At 35.4% G+C, this 21,715-nt stretch overlaps 2 protein-coding genes across 5 annotated transcripts; one reads left to right on the forward strand and one right to left on the reverse strand.

Moving 5' to 3' along the window:
• Nucleotides 1-262: 262 nt before the first annotated feature.
• Nucleotides 263-13,700, reverse strand: LOC107802811 (late blight resistance protein R1-A). 4 transcript variants are annotated; one of them, XR_012706646.1, is made up of 4 exons: nt 10,872-13,699; nt 9,656-10,776; nt 9,389-9,453; nt 263-464 (listed from the first exon to the last, which is right to left on the reverse strand). XR_012706646.1 is itself a non-coding variant. In XM_016626387.2 (3 exons), the coding sequence occupies exons 1-2, from the start codon at nt 13,427-13,429 to the stop codon at nt 9,675-9,677; spliced, it is 3,660 nt and encodes a 1,219-aa protein (XP_016481873.2). In that variant the 5' UTR covers nt 13,430-13,700; the 3' UTR covers nt 7,072-7,673; nt 9,656-9,674. The 4 variants fall into 4 exon arrangements, 2 of the variants coding, with proteins under 2 accessions (XP_016481873.2, XP_016481872.2); XR_001651887.2 differs by lacking the exon at nt 263-464 and adding an exon at nt 7,072-7,673; XM_016626387.2 differs by lacking the exons at nt 263-464; nt 9,389-9,453 and adding an exon at nt 7,072-7,673 and having other exon boundaries at nt 10,872-13,700.
• A 3,458-nt stretch (nt 13,701-17,158) lies between these two features.
• LOC107802812 (putative late blight resistance protein homolog R1A-3) lies at nt 17,159-21,411 on the forward strand. The gene is made up of 3 exons (XM_016626389.2): nt 17,159-17,731; nt 18,186-20,380; nt 20,996-21,411. The coding sequence occupies exons 1-2, from the start codon at nt 17,288-17,290 to the stop codon at nt 20,370-20,372; spliced, it is 2,631 nt and encodes an 876-aa protein (XP_016481875.2). The 5' UTR covers nt 17,159-17,287; the 3' UTR covers nt 20,373-20,380; nt 20,996-21,411.
• The last annotated feature ends 304 nt before the right edge of the window (nt 21,412-21,715 follow it).

Consider the following 21,715-nt stretch of genomic DNA (forward strand, 5'->3'; position numbering starts at 1 on the left):
ACCGATCCTCCAGACTCTACTAAGCTTGCTCGTGAATCGTGAGACCCAGGCAACCTAGTGCTCTGATACCAACTGTCACGATCCAAAATTTCCCACCGACGGGACCGTGATGGCGCCTAATGTTTTACTTGCTAGGCAAGCCAACGTTAGAAAATCGTTAAACCAATTCCTTATTTTCATTCATTAAAGAACAATAATTAACTAAGATAAAATATAATAAGTGCAAAATATCATAAAACTGTATTAATTACTACCACATGGATCTGGAGTCACAATTCACGAGCATTCTAGAATTTACTACAAGTAATAGTCTGAAAGAAATACAACTGTCTGAATGAAAGAAAACAGTAGGACATAAAAGATAGACGGGGACTTCAAGGTCTGTGAACGCCGACAGATCTACCTTGAGTCTCCGAACAGCGGACCAGTAGAAAATCTCGATCAACCTGAGCCGGTATCAAAATCTGCACAGAAAGTGTAGAGTGCAAAATCAGTACAATCGACCCCATGTACTGGTAAGTGTCGAGCCTAACCTCGGCGAAGTAGTGACGAGGCTAGGACAAGACACCTACGTATAACCTGAACAGTATAATCATGCTAGTGGCAACAACAGTAAATAAAGCAATAACGCAGAAATAATGGGAAGGGGACATACAGTGGGGGAATACAACATAAAGAGTGAGAATAATGAAAAGACAGAATTAAACAGAAAATCCTTAAACGAATTGAGCAATTAAAACAGCAAAGGAAAACTGCACGGTATCACCCTTCGTGCTTTTACTCTCAACCTCACCAGATAAATTAATAGAACGGCACGGCATCACCCTTCGTGCTTTTACTCTTCCTCACAATATAAATAATGCATGCACGGCATCACCCTTCGTGCTTTACACTCTTCCTCACAATATAAATAATGCATGCACGGCATCACCCTTCGTACTTTACACTCTTCCTCACAATATAAATAATGCATGCGCGGCATCACCCTTCGTGCTTTACACTCCTCCTCACCAATCACAAAATCAATAACAATGGATAGATAAGAGTATCACAAAGAAACCAGTATTTTACCCATAATCAATAGCACAATATAATCTCAACCTTGAATCAATATTCGAAAGTTACCAAATCTCAGTGAAACCATATATGAGTCACCCATCATTTCAAATAACCCGATAAGCATGGATAGTAGAATTTAAGGCTACAAAAAAGACAAGAATAGAATTTCACTCGCATGCTATGACTTGACAATGACGCATAGATGCTCGTCACCTCACCTATACATCGTATTTAACAACCAAACACGTAGCAAATACTCACACAATACATATTCCCTCAAGCCAAAGTTAGACACGACACTTACCTCGCTCTGAAGGCCACTTAATTCTCAATCACAGCTTTTCCTTTGGAATTCACCTCTAAACCACTCATATATATTCAAAAATGACTCAATAATATAAAATATTGCTAAAGGAATCAATTATATTTCATAATTTAAATTTCCCAAATTTTCCTCCAAAAAGTCAAAAAATTGACCCCGGGCCCTCTTGGTCAAAACTCGAGGTTCGGACCAAAATCATTTAACCCATTCACCCCCGAGCCCAAATATGTAATTAGTTTTGGAATCCGACCTCAAATTGAGGTCTAAATTCCCAAATTCCCGAAATTCCTAATTTATACCCTATCCCCTAATTCTACCATGAAAACTCTAGATTTTAGGTTGAAAATTCAAGAAATGTAATGGGTAATTGAAAGAAAATGGTTTAGAATCACTTACGAACAATTTGGGGAAGAAATGACTCTTGAAAAATCGCCTCTCACCGTTTGGTTTTTGAGAAAAATGAGTTTTTGGCTAAAATCGCGTTTTTGGGTTCTGTTAAGTGTTGGGCGACAGTGTTCATCGCGTTCGCGAGAGCACTGTTGCGTTCGCGAAGTGTATGGGCTGTCAAGCCTTCGCGTTCGCGAGACAGTGCTCGCATTTGCGTTCGCGGTGAAGAAAAAATTGTCTGCACCTCCCCAGTACCTAACACTACGCGTTCGCGATGGGCTTATCGCATTCGCGAAGGGTAACGCCCCCATCGCTTCGCGTTCGCGAAGAAGAAATCCTCAGCTGCCCAGTTTACTCTTCGCGTTCGCGAGAGTACCTTCGCGAACGCGAAGAAGGACATGCCAGAACACCTGCTGCAGCAAAATACCAGATTTTCAAAGTCCAAAACATCCTGTGGCCTATCCGAAACTAACCCGAGCCCTCGAGGCTCCAAACCAAACATGCAAACAAGTCTAAAAACATCATACGAACTTGCTCGCGCGATCAAATCGCCAAAATAACACCTAGAACTACGAATTTAGCACCAAATCAAATGACATTCTCAAAAACACTTTAAAATTTTTATTTTCTCAACTGGACGTCTGAATCACGTCAAATCAACTCCGTTTCTCACCAAATTTCACAGATAAGTCTTAAATATCATAATGAACCTGTGCCGGGCTCCGAAACTAAAATACGGACCCAATAATAACAATGTCAATTATCAATCAATTCTTAAAAATAAATAATTCCCAAACTTTTTAAATTTTCATCAAAAATTCATAACTCAAGCTAGGGACCTCCGAATTCGATTCCGGGCATACGTCCAGGTCCCATAATTCGATACGGACCTACCGGGACCGTCAAAGCACGGATCCGGGCCCGTTTACCAAAACTATTGACCGAAGACAACTAAAATTAATTTTTAAGACAAAAATTCTTATTTTCATTAGTTGTTAACATAAAAGCTTTCCGAAAACCTGCCCGGACTGCGCACGCAAATCGAAAAGGATAAAAATGAGATTTTTAAGGCTTAAGAGCGCAGATTTGAGTTCTAAAATATAAGATGACCTTTTGGGTCATCACACGACGCCTGTGGTGGGATTTTTCGGTCGTGACAAAATCCCTTAAATTTTCTCATTGCTTACCTGGAATAACCTATTTAATAACTCACTTGGGAGTGTGCGAGGCCTGAAAAAAGCCATCAAAATGGCACACCTAACATAATATAATGGCTAATTAGCCTAACCCTCTTTCAATTTTTTTTAAAAATATTCTCTTTATTTCCTTTATCCACCTTTAATTTCTTCCTTATTTTTTCACTATTTTTCCTTATTTTTTTCACCTTTCTTTTTTTCCCACCTTCTTCTTCTTCTTCTTGCCTTTTTTCTTCGGTTCTCCATATGGATTCCCTCTAAAAGAATTTCTCCCTCACTTGTTTTCTCTGAAATGATTTATTCACTCTCTTGTTTTAATCTTTTCATGTTTTGCACATCTTATTGAAATAACATTCATTTAAATCTTTTTATTAAATCCAACACCTTATAGAGAATAAAGTTGATTCTCCTGAATCTTGTTTGTGCAGTCTAGAATTAGAGAATGTTGTTGTTGGCCGGTTGTTTTCTTATTTGCTAAATCTTATTTTGTGTAATCTTGTTTACGTAACATAAGATGATTTTTCAGATATACAACACTATATGCCTTTAGTTTTTTTTATTGTACTACAAAGTGAATGCAAATAAGGACCTATTCAATTGGAGCCTTACATGAAGCACAACCATAATTAAACCTAAAATTAACACATTACATTGGATATTATTTTGACTGAAATTCCTAGAATTAATCAGTCATCCGAGAGTAACACATCATGAGTAAACTACATAAAAAATTTAGTATAAACCATAAGTTAACATAGTTAGATCGGTAGATGCACTTCTAAGAATTCAATATGGGGTTTTAATATATAAAACAATATAGTTCAGAGGGGATTTTGGCGATACAGATAGTTTAAGTAGGTAACTGACAAAAAAATAATAGTTTAGAGGGATTTTAGGCTGAATTAAATAGCCACGTATAGTGTCATGCACCTTTAAGAAGGCAACGATGGGGTTTTAATACGAAGGGCAATACAGTTCAAGGAGGTTTTGGGAATGCCAAAAAATTTAATTAGAAAACTGACAAAAACGTGATAGTTTAGAAAATTTCTAGGATATTAATTCTTTTAAATATGAAATGCATTGTATAAAAAGGTTTGATGTCTATCAAGATTTAGAATATGTGCATTCAAATATGCACAAATGATACAATTACTTGATGAAAAACTAGTAGAATGGGGAGCTTGCAAATATTAGTTAACAAGGAAAATTAATTATACATATTATGTACTATACCATACTTATAAACTATATATTGGATGCAATCTAAAATTGATTTATGATGGAATGACAATGAAAATGAATTATAAATTTATAATGCTAGCCAATTGTGCTGGAGGATTTTAGGTAAGCAATTAGGTTACCACTAATATGGGAAATCTTCCTATTTTTAGCTTTTTATTCATAGCAATAATCTTGGTTGGGGTATAAATAAAATAACATGTAAATAATTTAGTTGCGCAATTTGTAATAAGTAAATTAGTTGTAGTTTATATAATTAATTCTTATAGGTCGTGTATCTATTAAAGTCATCCAATAATCTACTTTTACTCTACTTGTTTAATTAGAATAATTACATTTTAAGTCTTATTCTTTTTTTTTTTTTATGGTATAGCCTGTTAGGCCAAGCTTCTCCAAAGCCAAAAATATTTTTTTTTTCAAAAAAGGTTTTTTTTTTTCAAAGTTGAAGTGTTTGGCCAAGCTTTTAGGGGAAAACAGTATTTTTGAGTGGAAGCAGAAGCAGTTTTAGAGAAGCAGAAAAAAGTAACTTCCCCCAAAAATACTTTTGAGAAAAATATAATTAGAAGTATATTTTAGAAGTTTAGTCAAACACTAATTGCTGCTCAAAAATACTTTTCAAAGTAATTAGCCAAACACAAACTGCTTCTCACTAAAAGTACTTTTGAGAAAAAAATACTTCTCAAAATAAGCTGATTTTTGAAGCTTGGCCAAACAAGCTATTAATGTCTCAGCCCATGGACTAGCCCAACCCAACCCCATAAGGCGGATGAAGTATACAAATAGCCCTCAAAGTGGATAGTCTTAAATTTTTGCGCACATCCCCTCCCACTCTCATGGACATAACTTCAAGTTTAACAAGTGTTGCCACTTGCTTGCTCCATAAGCAACGCTTTTAACTTTTGATCTTAAAGTTCTGCCTACGAGGCAAGTGGGGGTCAAAAGTTAAAGATCAACCCAAAAAGTGCATATTCTACAATTATTTTTACATAAGGCCATGCCCTAACTTGGGTCGGGCTGGGCTGAAAGCCCCATACTTAAATGGGCTAGAAGTCTAGAACAACGCCAAACCTATTCTAACTCAGCTAGTGGCTGGTTTTGGGACAACCTAACGGGCCAAACTATTTTGATGGCGCTATTCATACACTTAAATATGTAAAAATTGCATGGGGCACCCTATTTGGCCGTCCCTTTTTAACTTATACCCGTTTTATTTTTCCGTTTGCATTCGTACATATTTTTTTGTTAAAAGCGTTTTAAAAAGACGGTTTTGCCCTTCTTTAATAAAAGACTATTGACAAACTGCAGGACAAAAACTTAAGCATATTTAGGCTGAAATTTTAGCAAATAAACTAAAAAACTTCAGCTTGTTTAGACTGAAATTTCAGATAAAACTCAGGACAAAACTATAAACTGCGTTACAAAACTTCAGCATATTTTGGTATGAAGTTTTAGCAAATTAACTAAATAACTTCAGCATGCATTAGCAAAACTCTTTAGAAAATTACATACTGCAAGATAAAAACTTAAGCATGTTTAGTATGAAGTTTTAGCAAACGAACTAAAAAACTTCAGCATGTTTAGTCTGAAATTTTTGCAAATGAACTAAATAACTTCAGCATGTTTTGTCTGAAATTTTAGCAAATAAACTAAATAACTTTAGCATGCATTAGAAATTACATACTACAAGACAAAAACTTAAGCATGTTTAGTCTAAAATTTTAGCAAATGAATAAAAAAAACTTAAGCATGTTTAGTCTGAAGTTTTAGCAAATAAACTAAATAACTTAAGCATGTTTAGTCTGAAGTTTTAGCAAATTAACTAAATAACTTCAGCATGTTTAGTCTGAAATTTTAGCAAATGAACTAAATAACTTCAACATGTTTAGACTGAAATTTCGGATAAAATTCATGACAAAACTGTAGACTGCAGGATAAATAAAACTTCATGCTACATTAGCATGAAGTTTTAGCTTCAACATGAAACAACTTCATGCTACATTAGCATGAAATTTTAGCTACAAGGTGAAACAATTTCATGCAAGTGTGATTCTGAAGATGAATTTGGACAAGTTTCTGATTTTTTTATAAAGTTGCTGAGAGGAGAGGAGGAGATAGTTTTATATCTTTTGTCAGGGGTGTAATTGTCATATTATTACAGATTTTTTGTGAGATGGCTATCAAATCAATAATTTTAAAAAATAGAGTACAGGTTAAAAGGTGGCACAAATATAGGGTACGGCTGCAAATCCCCCCTTAAATATTTAGCTCCACACACTCCTAAGGTTTTCTCAAAACAAAGTTGAATCTAATCTTAAAATTCCTTTTGTCCCAATTAGAGTTAAAGTAATTTTCTTCCACTTGCTGGATGCTCTTCTGCATAAACAAACCCAGCAACCATTTCTTTTCTAGCTCAACTGAAGTTATGTCATGTGTCTAGGGGGTTATCTTCACATGCTCTTAAGGAACAGAACATTTTCTTTAGTTTGTCTAATTAGTCCTTCCTGTATATATAGCTGGTCTGACTCGGTTTGTTGCCCTTATAATATTTTATTTTGGCAAAACACATAGATAGACATTTAAAATTTGGCCTCAAGTATCAGTTTGACACTTAAAACTTATTCAGTGATCATCTAGTCCAACTTAAAACATAAGATTTTCCATCTATGAAAGTTGCATCAAATTGACAATTGTGACCAAGTTTAATAAGTGTCTATCTATGTATGTTGTTTTTTATTTTTCATAGGATTCCTCACTTTTGTCTTCTCTACCTCTTTAGATCTCACAATGCATCAACCCTAAAACAACGGAGTTAAGGTGTGATCACATGAGTTGTCTTAACTATTTCTGAACATTTTCTTCTCATTTTAATAAGAAATAATTTTCGACATGTCAACTACTCAACTAGATGGCTGATTTAGAAATGTATACCTACTCTCCTACACTAATGTTTCTTCTAATTATTATTCAAATATAATGATTCTTATTTAGATCTATCAATGAATGACAGACTCTGCTCTTGTAGTCAATATCTACTCAATACGATGATCAATTGACATGTCGATGTAGTATTTCTTCCCCCTTTTGTATACCTTCTCTATTGGCCTGCTTTTGTGATTTATTTCGTTTCTCTATAACATTCCTTCTGCAATCATTAATCGTGATGCTTCCATTCATCTTGTCTTTTTTCTATCAAACATTCTCATCCCTTCCTTCACAACCTGTGTGCGATTTTCAGCTTTATGAAATCTAACAATGAAAACCCCTTGTTAATTTGGGCAATTTTATCAATCCTAATGCTCCCCATATACGTCGGGAGTATCCTCCGTAACAATTTACGGAGGGTTAAATCCGAAGACATAGCATATCACCATTGTATTCTAGTACTCAACCTCTTCCTGTATGTCATCCATAGTGATTTTCACATTCACAATCCCCTTTCTGTCCTGGTTTAGATAGAAACCCTCCTCTCCCTAGGCACAAATTTTGTAATCTGAAGTGAGATGGCTTGGGAAAAAGATTTTAAAAAAAGGATGATAAAGACATAGAAACCTTGAATTTTCTGTTTCAACAAAGAAACTCTTGCATTATCATGAACAACATAAGGCACTAAGTACTAAATGTTAATAAAAGCGGCTCTGAGTAAAAAAACGTAAAAGATTAAGTTCTCATCAATAGAAATAACAATTGAATATTAGACATGACAATTGACATCATAGCTCATTGATTGGGTTCGAATGGTTTATTTTCTTTGAAAATCATGTTAGACGACTTCATGCTCGTGCATAAACATAATTTTGTTATTTTACTCTTGCAGTCTACGAAGTATGAATTTTACGATCCAAAAGCTCCCTTTTTGATATCTCCTAGGTTACTTCTACAATCCAAAAAAAAGAAGAAGAGAAAGAGCACAACTTAGTTTTTCCTTTTCTAAGTTACTACCACCATATTACCTGATGGTTGATGCCACTTGTCGTTCATACATCTCCTTAAAAATTTCTATCGCTCTCTCTAATTTGTATTTTGTCCCGAGGTAACATTGACAAATTTACTAATGGGTCGCAACCAGTGGCGAAGCCAGGATCTCCGCGAAAGGGATTCAAGAAAAAAAGATTATAGCTAGTGAAAATTGAACATATGACTTTTCAAAGATTTTGAACTCCCTTGACCACTAAGCTACACTTTTGGGTTGTCAAGGGGTTTCAAAACTTAATATATAGAGGTAAAAAATAAATTTTGCCTTATATATACAGTGTAATTTTTCGGCGAAGGGGGTTTGGGTGAACCCCTTCCGCCCCCTAAATCCGCCCCTGGCAGCAATACCATGAAACTTGGATAATAAAATCTTTTTTGTCCCAAAGGTTCTTCCTTTCAACTTGTTGTTCACAAGTTGAAATAAATAGTAATTATAGCCAAGAAATAACTAATCTTTCACTCAGCTTATCATCAAAATAACTTTGAAAATAACTAAATGAATATGCTACAACCAGTTAAACTATACGAAATGTTTTTACACGGTCAATATATCTACTGTGATGCTATAGCGTATCCCTTTATCAGGTCTCAATTTGATTAATTTTACACTTACACCTTTTGTATTTGATTTTATTTTCAAAATAAAACATATTTACTTTTTGATTTATTGATCAACTATGCCGTTTAATTTATAGTGACAAAATTGAGCAGTCAAATCAAAGCTGAAAGAAGAAAGAATACGAATAACCTTGAATGTTATCTGTTAAATTATACTAAAATCTGTACAAATTTTATGCCTCACTTGACTTCAACTTAGCTTTAACAAAATAAACTTTAGAAGATGAAGAGAGTACATTGGTCTGATCTGTTAAAACTTATAGTTTAGCATGTAAGATATGTTAGTTTTTATTGAACTATATATTCGTCAAATCTTTTGCAACCCTATACACAGGCAACAAGGGAAATGAAATCAAACAAACAAAGAACCCAAAAATTTCCCAAATAAGCTGACATAACAAATTCAACACACCTGTGGACGAAGTAGCTGAGAAAATGGAGTAGATTAAAAAAAAAACGCACCGAAGAGAGAATGAAACCAGAGGATAAGATACAGAGACGTAATAAAGCGGTAGCAGCGGAGTGCAAAATTACGTAAATAATCTTTCCTGAAAAACACAAATCAGCCAGTGCAGGGACACAACAGTAATTTTACCTAATATATGAGCACTGCAAATATCAAATTGCCCTCCGTCGGCAAGCAGGGATGTCGATGGAGAGCTGCAGAAGTAGGAAAATAGTGATTTTGATTCGATTTCTATTGATGATTTTTTATTTTTAAACTTTATATTGATAGCCCTTTCAAGTTAAAGATATAACAGTACCCCCAATAAATAAATAAATAATAACGCTCAAGAAAAGTTGCCAAACAAAGTATTAGCAAGATATTAGAATATAAGAAAGGAATTTAACGGTAGGTTACCTCATAAGCAATACATATTCTACTTGTCAACGAAGATCTGGAATTCAGATCTTTGGTAATCTTCAACTTGCATTGTCCTGATCTCCTCGACTGAAGCAACAAGAGCTTCATTGCAAGACGTTACCCTAACAAACTTGAGAGAAGCGATTTCCGCGAACCAAGAGGGGATCTCCTTAAGATATTTGCATTTATGCAATGTCAAATGTTCAAGACAAGGAAAGGCATCATCCGAGACATTCCACTCGTTAAAATTATCAGAGTTTACTACTTTCAACACTTTGAGTTTAGGGAACTCATTGTCGTTCACTGTCCATTCGCCTTTATCAAACTCAACATTTACCAGTTTAAGTACCTGAAGATTGGGAAGCATAGCAATCTCTGAACCAGTGCCCCAGAAAATGGTGGACAAAGTCAATTTGTTGAGATTTGAGGGGAAGATGTAAGCACCAGCTATGGCTGAATGCACGTCAAAATGAACCTTGAGCGTCTTAAGCTGTGCTAGAAATTCCAATTGAAGGACCCAAAAGTTTACTTCAGGATACTTAATTGAGCATCTCAGATTCCGAATATTTGGTGTCTTTCTCAATACAAATTCTGCATCCTCCGCACAAGAAAAACATGGACAGGAAAGAGTCTCCAAATTGTCAAGATTGGAGGAGTTCTCAAGTGATTCTTCTGCACCATTAATGGTGAAATAAGCATTGTCACAAATATGCAGAATTCTCAATTTAGACATCTTCCAGAGTGTAAACGGTAGTGACAAGTATGTCCCTTCCCCTTTGACTATCAAAGTCCCAAGGTTCCATAGATTGCTTATGCATGATGTAATTGACTTCTTCGCAGTTCGTACTGCAAAATACCTCAAGTAAACCAGCTCTGTTGGGAAAGAATCAACAACGATGAACTTCAGATCCAACACTTTTAGAAACTTGAATTTCTGAAAGATGCGCGAGGTTGGAGAGAGGTATTCTATGATATCATCCCTGCAAAGTACAGACCCAACAAGTGAGCAAGACGAACTCCATTTTGCAAGATAATTCTTGTCAGCATAAATGGACAGGCGACCTTGAGCTAGCTGCCGGTGTGAGTAAATGCCAGGTGAAGGATTGGCACTTTGGTACCTGTGAACATCAAATTAGCATAAGATTAAATTTCAAATATAACAGGAATACTTGATTGATTGAACAAACAAAGAAATAGAAAATTACAGTTTTACCTATCTATGCAGAGTAGAAGCTTTTCCTGCTCAGCTGTTTCCTTGCAGAAATCAAGCAATAGATCATGGATCTGGCATGCTTTGACCTTGCCATCAGAACTCCTTTTTGCAATTTTCACTAGATTTCGTCCAATAAGATTCTCCAAGTAATCTGATGCTACATCCTCCAAACTCTTATCTTTATCAATTTTTATGAATCCTTCTGCCATCCATAAGCATGTCAAGTCTGAAACATTGATCGTCCTGTCTTCTGAAAATGCTCCAAAATAAAGGAAGCAAGGCTTTAAATGATGGGGTAAATGTTTATAACTGTGCTCTATCATAGCCTTTGCGTCACTTTGAATGTGGGAACCTAAATTCTTAGCGACTTGTCTCCAACATTGTTCATTCTTTTCCTTTGCGAGAATACCAGCCACCAAAACAATTGAAAGAGGCAGCCCTGCGCACTTCTTTGCTATTTCTAGCCCAACCTTTTCAAGATCAGGAGAGCATCCTTCGTTACCAAACACTTTCTCTTTCAGCAATTTCCAACTTTCGTCTTCCTTAAACATAGGAAGATGAAAGGGCTCACAAGAAATTCTAGCTGAGTTGGCAACTTCAACTTGTCGTGTTGTTAGAATAATTCGACTTCCGTTATTAACATCCGCAAAGCAAGGCTGTAAATCTTCCCACACACTAGCTTCCCATATGTCATCGATAAGGATAAGATATCTTTTCACTTTACAAATTTTTTGAAGCTTATCTCGTAGATCTTCAGTAGACAATTCACTAGCAGCAGGGTCATCACAAGAAAGATCACGTAAAATGGCCAATAAAATGGACCTACATGAATACTCTTGCGACACGCAACATTGCGCCCGAATATCAAATCGAGATTTAACTGAGTCATCATTAAAGAGTTTGTTGGCCAATGTCGTCTTACCTTGTCCGCCCATGCCGACAATCGAGATGACGTCTAGCTGTTGGGATCCTTTAGTTAGCTTCTTTCTTAATTCTGGAACGATATGATCAAAGCCCACGATTTCTTCATTCTTTAGGGACGTAGATTCTGATGATGTATGAGCAGCGTCTGCATCCACGGGATCATGTAATGCTATGTCAACGGCAGGTGTTTTCTTCAATTGAACATCTATTTTTGATCTGTTAAGTTTAATTTCATCTATGATATCAACGAGCCAACGCTCAAGACACCACTCGGGAACTTCTTTGCTGATAAAAGAATCGACTATATATTCCACTTCATATGCTGTGCCAATCACTAACTGAGCCAAATGTTGAATTTCGTGGTGCTTATGTCGCTCTTTTGCAACATCCTTGAGAAAAGGTTGCACGCTCTCAAGTTCCTTCTGAATTATTTGAAGTTGGTTCTTGATAGAAACAAGTGACTTTGAATAACGACCTTGAAACTCATTCAGGTTGCTTAAAAGGAAATCAACATAGCCTATTCCATGAATCCGTGGCAAATTAGATTGGAATACCTTCTGAACTATGGGATAAATCACAGTGTTGAAATGCTGAATATTTCCGGGAAAATCAAGCAGTGCTTGGTTCACTTTGGCCGATGCAACATCATATAACGAGTAAACTAGAATTCCAGCATCAATAATCATAATGTGGAGATCTTCAAAATGAGATTCAAGATGTTGCATCGGCGTATAGGGGAGATTGGCTCGCAAGAGGTTGAGCATCTCCTGAAGGTTTGCTGTTTCATCTTTCAAAGCAACTGTAGTGTTACCAATTGCTGGTAGCTCCACCAAGTTGTGCAGGACAGTCTCCAAAAAGGCAGTTTCACTGTTTGTTGTATTCTCATTTTGGATATCGGGACGCCATCCTGATTGTGATGTTGACTTTAAAGCTTGCAGAACATCAACGTAGATCTTGCGGATACTTGGCTCAATAGGCTTAATCCTCATTCGCAGGTGATCAGAAAGCAAAGCATTCATTTCACCAGAAGCCAAGTCTTGAGTTCCATTGTCAGTGCCTGGTAAACTCAACCAGACAAGCATGGCTGCATGGCCAGCCACAACAAAAATATGAGTGAAGAAATCATGATGGCAACTCTGAGGCTCTTTGCATCTCTTTGCAACAAAGCAGACAAAAGCTCTCAGAGACTTCAACTCTTCTAAAACTTCTACTATTTGTTCCTTGGGTCCTGGAACAAAAAGTACAGAACGGCCATCATAAATATTCAGTAAATCACTGAGAATACACACAACAGTGCCCATAAATTCAGGTACAATTTCGGAAATAGCAACACCATTCTTGCTGGCTGAAAGGGGCAATGATGTTTTCGGAAAGGAGTAATTGGCTCTGATTTCCGACTTGATCAAACGAATGTCGCCTTCCATCTGATAGATGGACGGATAAAAATTTGGAGAAGTCAAATTAAGAGTGGAGAGATCAACTCGAGTATCGTGAAGTAGAGTTTGTGCTTTTTGTGTGACATCCAAAGTGTCACATTCAGCTTTGGAGCTCTGTAAATTGAGGAAAATATCCAGGAATCTCAACTCCCTTTCAAGGAACTCGATTTGATCCTTTGCAACCTCAAGGGGAAACATCTCTTTTCCTTTTTCTTATCAGAAGTGTTGGTAATAAAAGAACCGTTGTGAATTTGACAGTGAAGAAAGAAGGGCAGTTGAATCACAGACAACTGATACAACCTTAAAAAGAAAAATTCTCTTCTCTTCTCTTTGGCTTTCTCTTATTCAGAATTTTATCTTCATCAGGACGCTAATGTTTTCATCTATCATTTTAGGAGTTTTTAGCCAAAATTGGCTTGAGCACTTATTCTCCTTTGAGTTTGTTAGATTAGGTTTAGTTCATTTAACAAAAGACCACCTAAAAATTATTAGTGATTTCACTGAGTCAACTGGGTAAAGAAACTTTTGGTACTCAAATTTTACAGAATCGATATAGTAAAACTAAACCTATTTAACGGGCCGGATTGACCCGGTTTTGAATCGGCCCGGACCGATGGAACGGGGCGGGTAGGGCTGGGTTTGGAGGTTAGGGATTAGTCGGTATATATTTTTTTACCGGTCAAACCCGGCCAATAAAAATTACTGTTGGTCCGGAACCGGATCAATCCGACCCGTTAAACAGGTTTAGGTTCACTACATCGTTTCTATAAAATTTGAGTATTGAAAGTTTTTTTACCCAGTTAACTCACTGTTAGTTTTTAGGTTTCCATTTTGATCTTTTGTTTTGGATTAAATCTGTTAGAGTTTAGCAAACTTAAAAGATAATAAATGCTCAATGCAATAGATCAACGACAAAGTAGATAAAGGACAATTTTGGCTAACATATTGTATATTTTATTACATAGTCACCTCAATTATATGCATCCACATTATTTGTCCCCGTACGATTCGGATTTTTTTACTTCCTAGTTCTTGCAGTTTCATATCCTTGGATTTTTTTAATTGTGCTGACAGTCTGTCAGCCATCAACTTGACATATAAACAATTCAGTAACAGATAAGAATCAGTACATTAAATGATTACAATAATATATATAAAGCTTACTTTGTTCCATAATCCAATTTCCTTTTTGTCCTCCGATACTATCATTAACCACAGGTGTTTATAATCACACAAACAAGTTAGGTATTTTTTAATTTGTTTAAAATTATAAATTCATAAAAAATTATTTTTTCTTAAATTTTGTATTCAATCAAACTGATTAAACATAAGAGTATTATTAAAAAGAAAAAAGGCCTTTTCAGCTGGTTAGTAGAGCCCACTTTCATTTTTTCTTTACTAGTAGGGTCCCGACACCCGTGGTTCCTAGGCGGCTGTGTTTTCCAATCCTTTTCTTTTAGTGCTTCGCGATAACTTCTAGATAAGATGGCTGCGCTCCGGCTCATTAAATAATGTAAGCAAATCAATCAAAGAATGTAAATAATCACTCACAGTGATATACATCTCAAATCAAAACATTATTTATTAAAATCAGAAAAATAATGTTAAGAAATAGTTCATTCGAACCACAACTTATCTCCAGTAATATTGAATGCCCCACTTTGAAATTTCAAGCGGAGGAGGAAGCGTTGTCGGCATTAATTGGTGGTTTCAACGGTTCTTCTTCTGGAAAAGAAAAATGCAGAGAATGGCACCGTTTGTCCACCAGAGCCATTTTTGTTCAATTAGCGTAAGGCAAAATACCTTAACACCCCTAAACTTAGACTGATTATTAGTTATAACCTTGAACTATTTGTGGTTTTAATTATCCCTCAACTTGGCCTTTTAAAAGTCATTGCCTCTGGACGCTAATGTGGTAAAAAGTGTGAGTGCACTTGCCTGCCACATGAATTTTTCTGTATATGTAACATTTTTTTTAAATAAAATATATTTTTACCTTTTTAAGTATGTTACTTTTTTGGATAATATTTTTCGAATACAATTTATAATAAAACTTGGATATAACTACATTATTTAGGCTAAATATTTTTATTTTTGGCTAAAAATAATAAAATCTTAGTTAATCTTTTTTTGAATTTGATCTGAAAATAAAGATTTATACAATTGAAATAAATAGTCATGTGTATTTTCTTATAACTTTTTAGATGCCTTGACTATTTATTTCAATTGACTATTTATAACATATACTCATGATAGTTATCTCATACTTTTTTATTATTTTTTTTTCTTCTTGTAATCCTTTTGTCGGATTTACATTTGTACTTACATTTATCAAATTTTCATATGAATATAATGGGAATGAGGTAATTAGGTAATTTGACATAAATACTTTACTTAGAGGTCCATTATTTCTTGTGAGAAGATGTCCATAGGTTTAAACAGAAATTTCAAAATAACTAAATCAATTAATCTGAAATCTCTAAGAAAACAAACCAAACTAAGATTATTTGGTTTGGTATTTCATAACCGAAAAATTGAACCGGAGTTTTCATAATCCAATTCGAAGTGCCTGATGTCAGAAAAAACGTGTGTATTTTTTTTATAACTTTTTAGATGCCTTGACTATTTATTTCAATTGTATAAATCTTTATTTTCAGGTTAAATTCAAAAAAGATTAACTAAGACTTTATTATTTTTAGCCAAATAAAAATATTTAGCCTAAATAATATAGTTTTATCCAAGTTTTATTATAAATTATATTCGAAAAAAATTATCCAAAAAGGCAACATACTTAAAAAGGTAAAAATATATTTTATTTTTAAAAAAAATGTCACATATACAGAAAAATTTATGTGGCAGACAAGTGCACCCACACTCTTTGCCACATCAGCGTCCAGGGGGTAATGGCTCTCAAAATGCTAAGTTGAGGGAGGTAATTAAAACCACAAATAGTTTAAGATTGTAACTTGTACTAATAATCCGTGTCAAGTTTAGAGGTGTTAAAGGTATTTTTCCTTAGCGAAACTAGCCAGGTCACCAAAACAGGAAATTAGAGATAGAAAGACTTGGGGTTATTTTTAATAATTTAAAAAGCCTTCTCAAATCTACTGAGAGGTTAATAAATAGTACTACTATAAAGTAGAATATTGTCGAAAAGAATATAACTTAGTGGGCAATAGTAAAATTCCAAAATTTATATCTTCAAATAAAAATTAGAATATGGTCATTGATTTCGAAAAAAATAAATTTTTTTCAAAAAAAGTGAAAAAAATTCATATGTCCAAACAAGCTCTTAATTGTTTAAAACTGTAACTTAATTTTCAAATACATATAGTGTTTGGCTAAGTTTATAAGTTGGTCAAACTGGTTTATAATCATCTTTTAGCTTATCTACACATTTGATAAAGACCAAAAATGCTTATAAGCCAAGTGCTAAAATCAGTCATAGGCTATAAGTTGGTCACTCCCAACTTGTGATTTTTTAGCTTATAAACAATTATAGTTTGACCAATACTTCTATTAATTTAACCTTAATAATATTTTCTAATTCACAAAATACTTTTCTCAAAATAAATTTTTCGGCTTTCTCTTTATTCCATATTCATGGTTAATTCTTTTCTTTACAAAGAATTTTTTTAATTTATAATCTTTTGAAAACAATTCAACGACATTTTAGTTATTTTAATAAAAATATAACTTATCAATATTTTTTCATCAAACACATCAACTGCTTATTATCAATTTTAGCACTTGCATCCAAACACATAAATACGTATTTTAAAAATCAATTTCAGCACTTAAAATATTTTTTCATATTAAAAGCTAATTAGCTATTTATAATCGGCTAATCCAAACGGGGTCTTAGCGGGTGATTTTGATTCATAAATAATTAAAAAAAAAGAAGAAGATTAGGAAAATAATAACAATCCCTGCCCTGCATTCTTTAATCTTCATAAACAAACAGCTATGGTAAAGTGAAGTTTCATTGCCCAGAGCTAAAGAAAGTATATATATCCTCTCCATTTACTTTCTTGCTACCCAAGAAATTAAAAGCAGATGGCAGATACAGCGTTGAATCTTCTGGTGGAGAACCTCTTGGATTCAGTAAGAAAAAAAGCGAAGTTAATTGCAGAAAATTCGAAGCTGCAGATTGCTGGTTTAGAGGATGACTTTTTACATCTTGAGGAAGAAGTTCAACGCCTACGAGCGCTCCTAAAAGTTGCTGCACAATGGCAGATAAATAGCAGTAAGTGGAAACAGTTGGTCAATAAGGACATCCGATTTGCGGTACATAAAGCTGAGGATGTCATTGATGTCTTCGCGATTAGGGCGCAGCGTTGCCTTGAGAGCGGCTTTGGAGTTCTCGGATTTCTTAGTATAAGAAGAGACTCAGTCAGGAATCTTGCAACTAAGATCGACGGCCTCAATGAGAAGGTGAAGGAATTTCTTCAAAACAATCAACCAGCAGTTCAGCCGGAAACAAATTCCCAGGAGCTGCAGGTATGCCTGAAAGCTGAAACTCAACCCATTTGAAAACTTATAAGTTGACTGACCTTCTGTATGATAACTATGATTAACCCATTTTGGATCGCATCTGTGGAGTCACAGGGAGTCACAGATGCGAGCCTTGGACTGTAAAAGAGGGCTCGCACATGTGAGACTTGTTGTCGCAAATGCGACATCACTGGCATAATGTTAATGGTGTCATAAACATTGACCATTTGGTGGGCTATGGAAAATGAAGTGTCGTGGGAGTAATGGAAATAAAGATGAATAAGTTATATTTCAAGGGGTAATTGACATCTAAGGTTAATGTAATTTACAACAAAAATTAAGGCTTTTTATATCACTGAAAGCAAGTAATAACTTAATATAGACGTTTTATTTCTAATTGCCAAAACAAAAGATTTTCAACACTGATTTATGATGTCAATCGGTTTTGTTATCTTAAAAGGATCTTCCACTCAAGGAAAACGAAGTTGTTGGCTTAGAAGAAGAAGCAGAAAAAGTGATCAAGCGACTTGTTGAAGGATCTGAGGAGCTCAATGTTGTCCCTGTTGTAGGTATGCATGGACTTGGTAAAACAACATTGGCAATAAAAGTTTTTAACGATCCTCAGATTTTAAATCAATTTGACAGCAGAATATGGGTTTATGTTGGCCAATCATATGAAATAAAGGATATCTTTATCAATATCCTCACATGTTTCATAGATCGCATTGAAGAATACCAAGACAAAGATGTGAATGAAATAGCTAAGGTAATATGTGATTTTGTGCCTAAAGAAGGTAAATGTCTCATTGTCTTGGACGATGTCTGGGCAATAGGTGTTGTCGATTTTGTCAAGAAAACTTTCCCTGAAAACAGCAAAGGACACCGGATCATGATGACCACTCCTAGGCAAGATGTGGCTAGTTGTGCCAATCCAAATCCTCACGATCTAAAATTTCTGACCCAGACGGAAAGTTTTCTATTGTTGAAAAGCAGAGTTTTCGGTACTGGATGTTTTCCTGAAGAATTAACAGATCTTGGAGAAAGCATTGCACAAAAATGTTGTGGGGTACCACTTGCAATAATAGTAATTGCAGGAGCTTTAAGAGGTCGTAAGGACAAAAACAATTGGCTCAAAGTTCAGAAATATTTTTGGCAGCACCTTATAATTAAAAATGACCCTGTAAGATGCTGGAAGTTTGTTGAAATGAGCTACAATTGTTTGCCCCAAGAAATGAAGGAGTGCTTCTTGTATTGCGGAACTTTTCCTCGAGGCTTTGATATCCCTGCTTGGAAATTGATCCGTCTCTGGATTGCAGAGGGGTTGATAAAATCCAGCCCAGGTTACGCCTTGGAGGAGGTAGCGGAAAATAATTTGAACGAGCTCGTCAATAGAAATTTAGTGATGGTGGTACAGAAGAAGTTTGACAGTCGAATAAAAACATGTCGTCTTCATGACATGGTACAAGAGTTTTGCAAGATGGAGGCTACTAGAGAATGTCTTTTTCATGAAGTATCTCTAACACCCGATCAAGCAATTCCAGATGATTCTCGTCGATTGTGTATCCCATCACGTTTTCTAGGTGATTTTCTGTCCAGAAAACCATTCGCGGAACATGTCAGGTCTTTCTTATGCTTTTCCCCAACCCAGTTGTCTCCGCATCTAACGAAACTCCTGCACGGAGCGTTTCCACTCTTAAGGGTTTTGGATGTTGAGCCCATCAAAATTCTTTTTTCCAAAGATTTTTATAAGCTTTATCATTTGAAGTATATGGCTTTCTCAGGTGACTTTATGGCCATTCCTCCAACATTTTGTAGATTTCTGAATTTACAAACTCTTATATTTAATACAACTAGTAAAAAGGCGCGCTACTTAGAATCAAGATGGGAAATATGGAACATGTTACGGTTGAGGCATCTGCACAGTAACGTTCCTGTACGATTGCCAAGCCCCAATAGCCCAAAAGGTGAAATTTCTTGCCTGCGAACTCTTTCTATGGTTGCACCAGAAAGTTGCAACAGTTGTGTGCTTGTAAAGGTTGGTAATCTCAAAAAATTGAGTATTAAAGGGAATATGGCCCCTTTTTTTTATATTAACAAGAAAGGATTCAGCAAACATGGAGAGTTAAAGCGCCTGGAAAATTTGAAACTATTGAATGATGTCTTTACAACGAGTTCAGTGCTTCACCTTCCTCCAAATTTCTTCAGATTTGCTCGTACACTAAAGAAGTTAACTTTATCGGACACAAGGTTTGATTGGCGTGAGGCAATTGGACTGGAGCAGCTGGAATGCCTTGAGGTTCTAAAGTTGAAAGATGCTTTCACCGGAAAGTCATGGAAGCTAGAGGTAGGTTTTAGCGAACTCCAATCCTTGTCGATTGATACAGCAGATTTTGAAACATGGGAGGCTTCAACTCATCATTTCCCAAGACTTAGGCACCTTGTTCTTATTTACTGCGATAAACTTGAGGCTGTTCCAGCTACGTTCGCTGATATACCTAGCCTTCGAGAGATGAGGCTTGAAAACACAAGCAAAGCGGTCAGATCTGCAAAAGAAATAGAAAGAAAGAAACAAGAGATGCAATTTCAAAACAACATTGAATTCAAGCTTACTATATCTTTCGATGTTGATTACAAGGCCACACAATGAAAATGAAGGTCAGTAGAATTTATTTTGTCATTGGAATTATTTAGTCTCCTGTACAGTTTTTACCAAGTGTTTGTCGACATGACTGTATTCATATCTAGCTTTTACCATTGTCTGAGAGATTATAGTAAGATTGTTTTGCATGCCATGACTTCTATTTGCTAGAATGTCCTGTGTTTCTATATTTTATGTGATTATTCGTTCTTCGGAGACTGGAGGTTTCATAATTAAGTAATTTATTTCCCTTACATTCTTGCCATGCATTTTTCTCTAACGTAGACTTTGCGGTATTGTTAGTCCAATATTGTCATAATAATCATTCAGTTCTTTCCATGTATGTTAGCCAACTCCAGTTCTATCTTTAGTTGACTTTTATGGTTACCAGCTGGAGTACTGTGATTAATTTAGTCATGAAACAGTCTCTTGCAGAAATGCAGGGTAAGGCTGCGTACGATAGACCCTTGTGGTTCGGCCCTTCCCCGGACCCCGCGCATAGCGAGAGTTTAGTGCACCAAGCTGCCCTTTTTATTGCCACACCCCAAAAAGATTCCAAAGAAACCTATCTGCAACATTGTTTCTTTCTAGATTTCACTAATTTTCTTCTAATTGTTTTCTCCTTTTTGCAGGAGGGAATCAGAGGAATGGCACTTATTCGAGCCTGAGATCATAGACAAGTCGAATGCTCTTTCATATGGAGTCAGCCGCATTTCATGTTTTCTGCAGGCTATTCGTGCCTGTTCCAATAAAAATCCCGTTTGCGTTTTATTATTCTGAAGGCGTAAATTGTATGAGCTCCACTTTCTGCTTTAAACACCTTTTCTAGGTTTCATACCTTTTCAAGTTCTCAATTATGTGAAATTGTTTTCTTTTTGAATGGTTAAAACAGCTCTGCCTATCCAGTTTGTTGTGATGTATTTATTTGCTTTACTGTTGTTTTCTCTGCTTAAGCATGGGTACCAGCCTGAAAGACATGTTGCTTCAAACAGATAAACAGCTACGAATTTTATTTGGCATGTGTAATATCAGAGATGAATTGTGGTTATCTTCAAATTTATTGGTTTCAATTTTAAATTATCATTTGCTTCCCTTATAGGTCTAAATTGGTTGAAGATGGATGAACAATGTATAACACCATTTAGTTCTACCATGCAACCAGTGGCGAAGCCAGAAATTTTATTTAGGATGTTCAAACTTGAAAGAAGTAAAAAAAAATTCTCGATAAAGGGTGTTCAATATATGTTATATACCTCTAAAATTCAATATTTTACTTATATATACAGCGTAATTTTTCGACGAAAGATAGTCAGTTGACCATCGACCATCTTAGGGCTATGTAGCTTCGCCCG

Source organism: Nicotiana tabacum, chromosome 24, assembly GCF_000715075.1.
Source record: "Nicotiana tabacum cultivar K326 chromosome 24, ASM71507v2, whole genome shotgun sequence".
NCBI lineage: Eukaryota > Viridiplantae > Streptophyta > Magnoliopsida > Solanales > Solanaceae > Nicotiana > Nicotiana tabacum.

Excerpts from the sequence above, each read along its gene's own strand:
- LOC107802812 (XM_016626389.2), top strand. The coding sequence starts at position 17,288 with ATGGCAGATACAGCGTTGAATCTTCTGGTGGAGAACCTCTTGGATTCA. Across the intron at positions 17,732-18,185 it reads CAAATTCCCAGGAGCTGCAG|GATCTTCCACTCAAGGAAAA; the intron begins GTATGCCTGAAA and ends TTATCTTAAAAG.
- LOC107802811 (XM_016626387.2), bottom strand. The coding sequence starts at position 13,429 with ATGTTTCCCCTTGAGGTTGCAAAGGATCAAATCGAGTTCCTTGAAAGG. Across the intron at positions 10,777-10,871 it reads CTTCTACTCTGCATAGATAG|GTACCAAAGTGCCAATCCTT; the intron begins GTAAAACTGTAA and ends TGATGTTCACAG.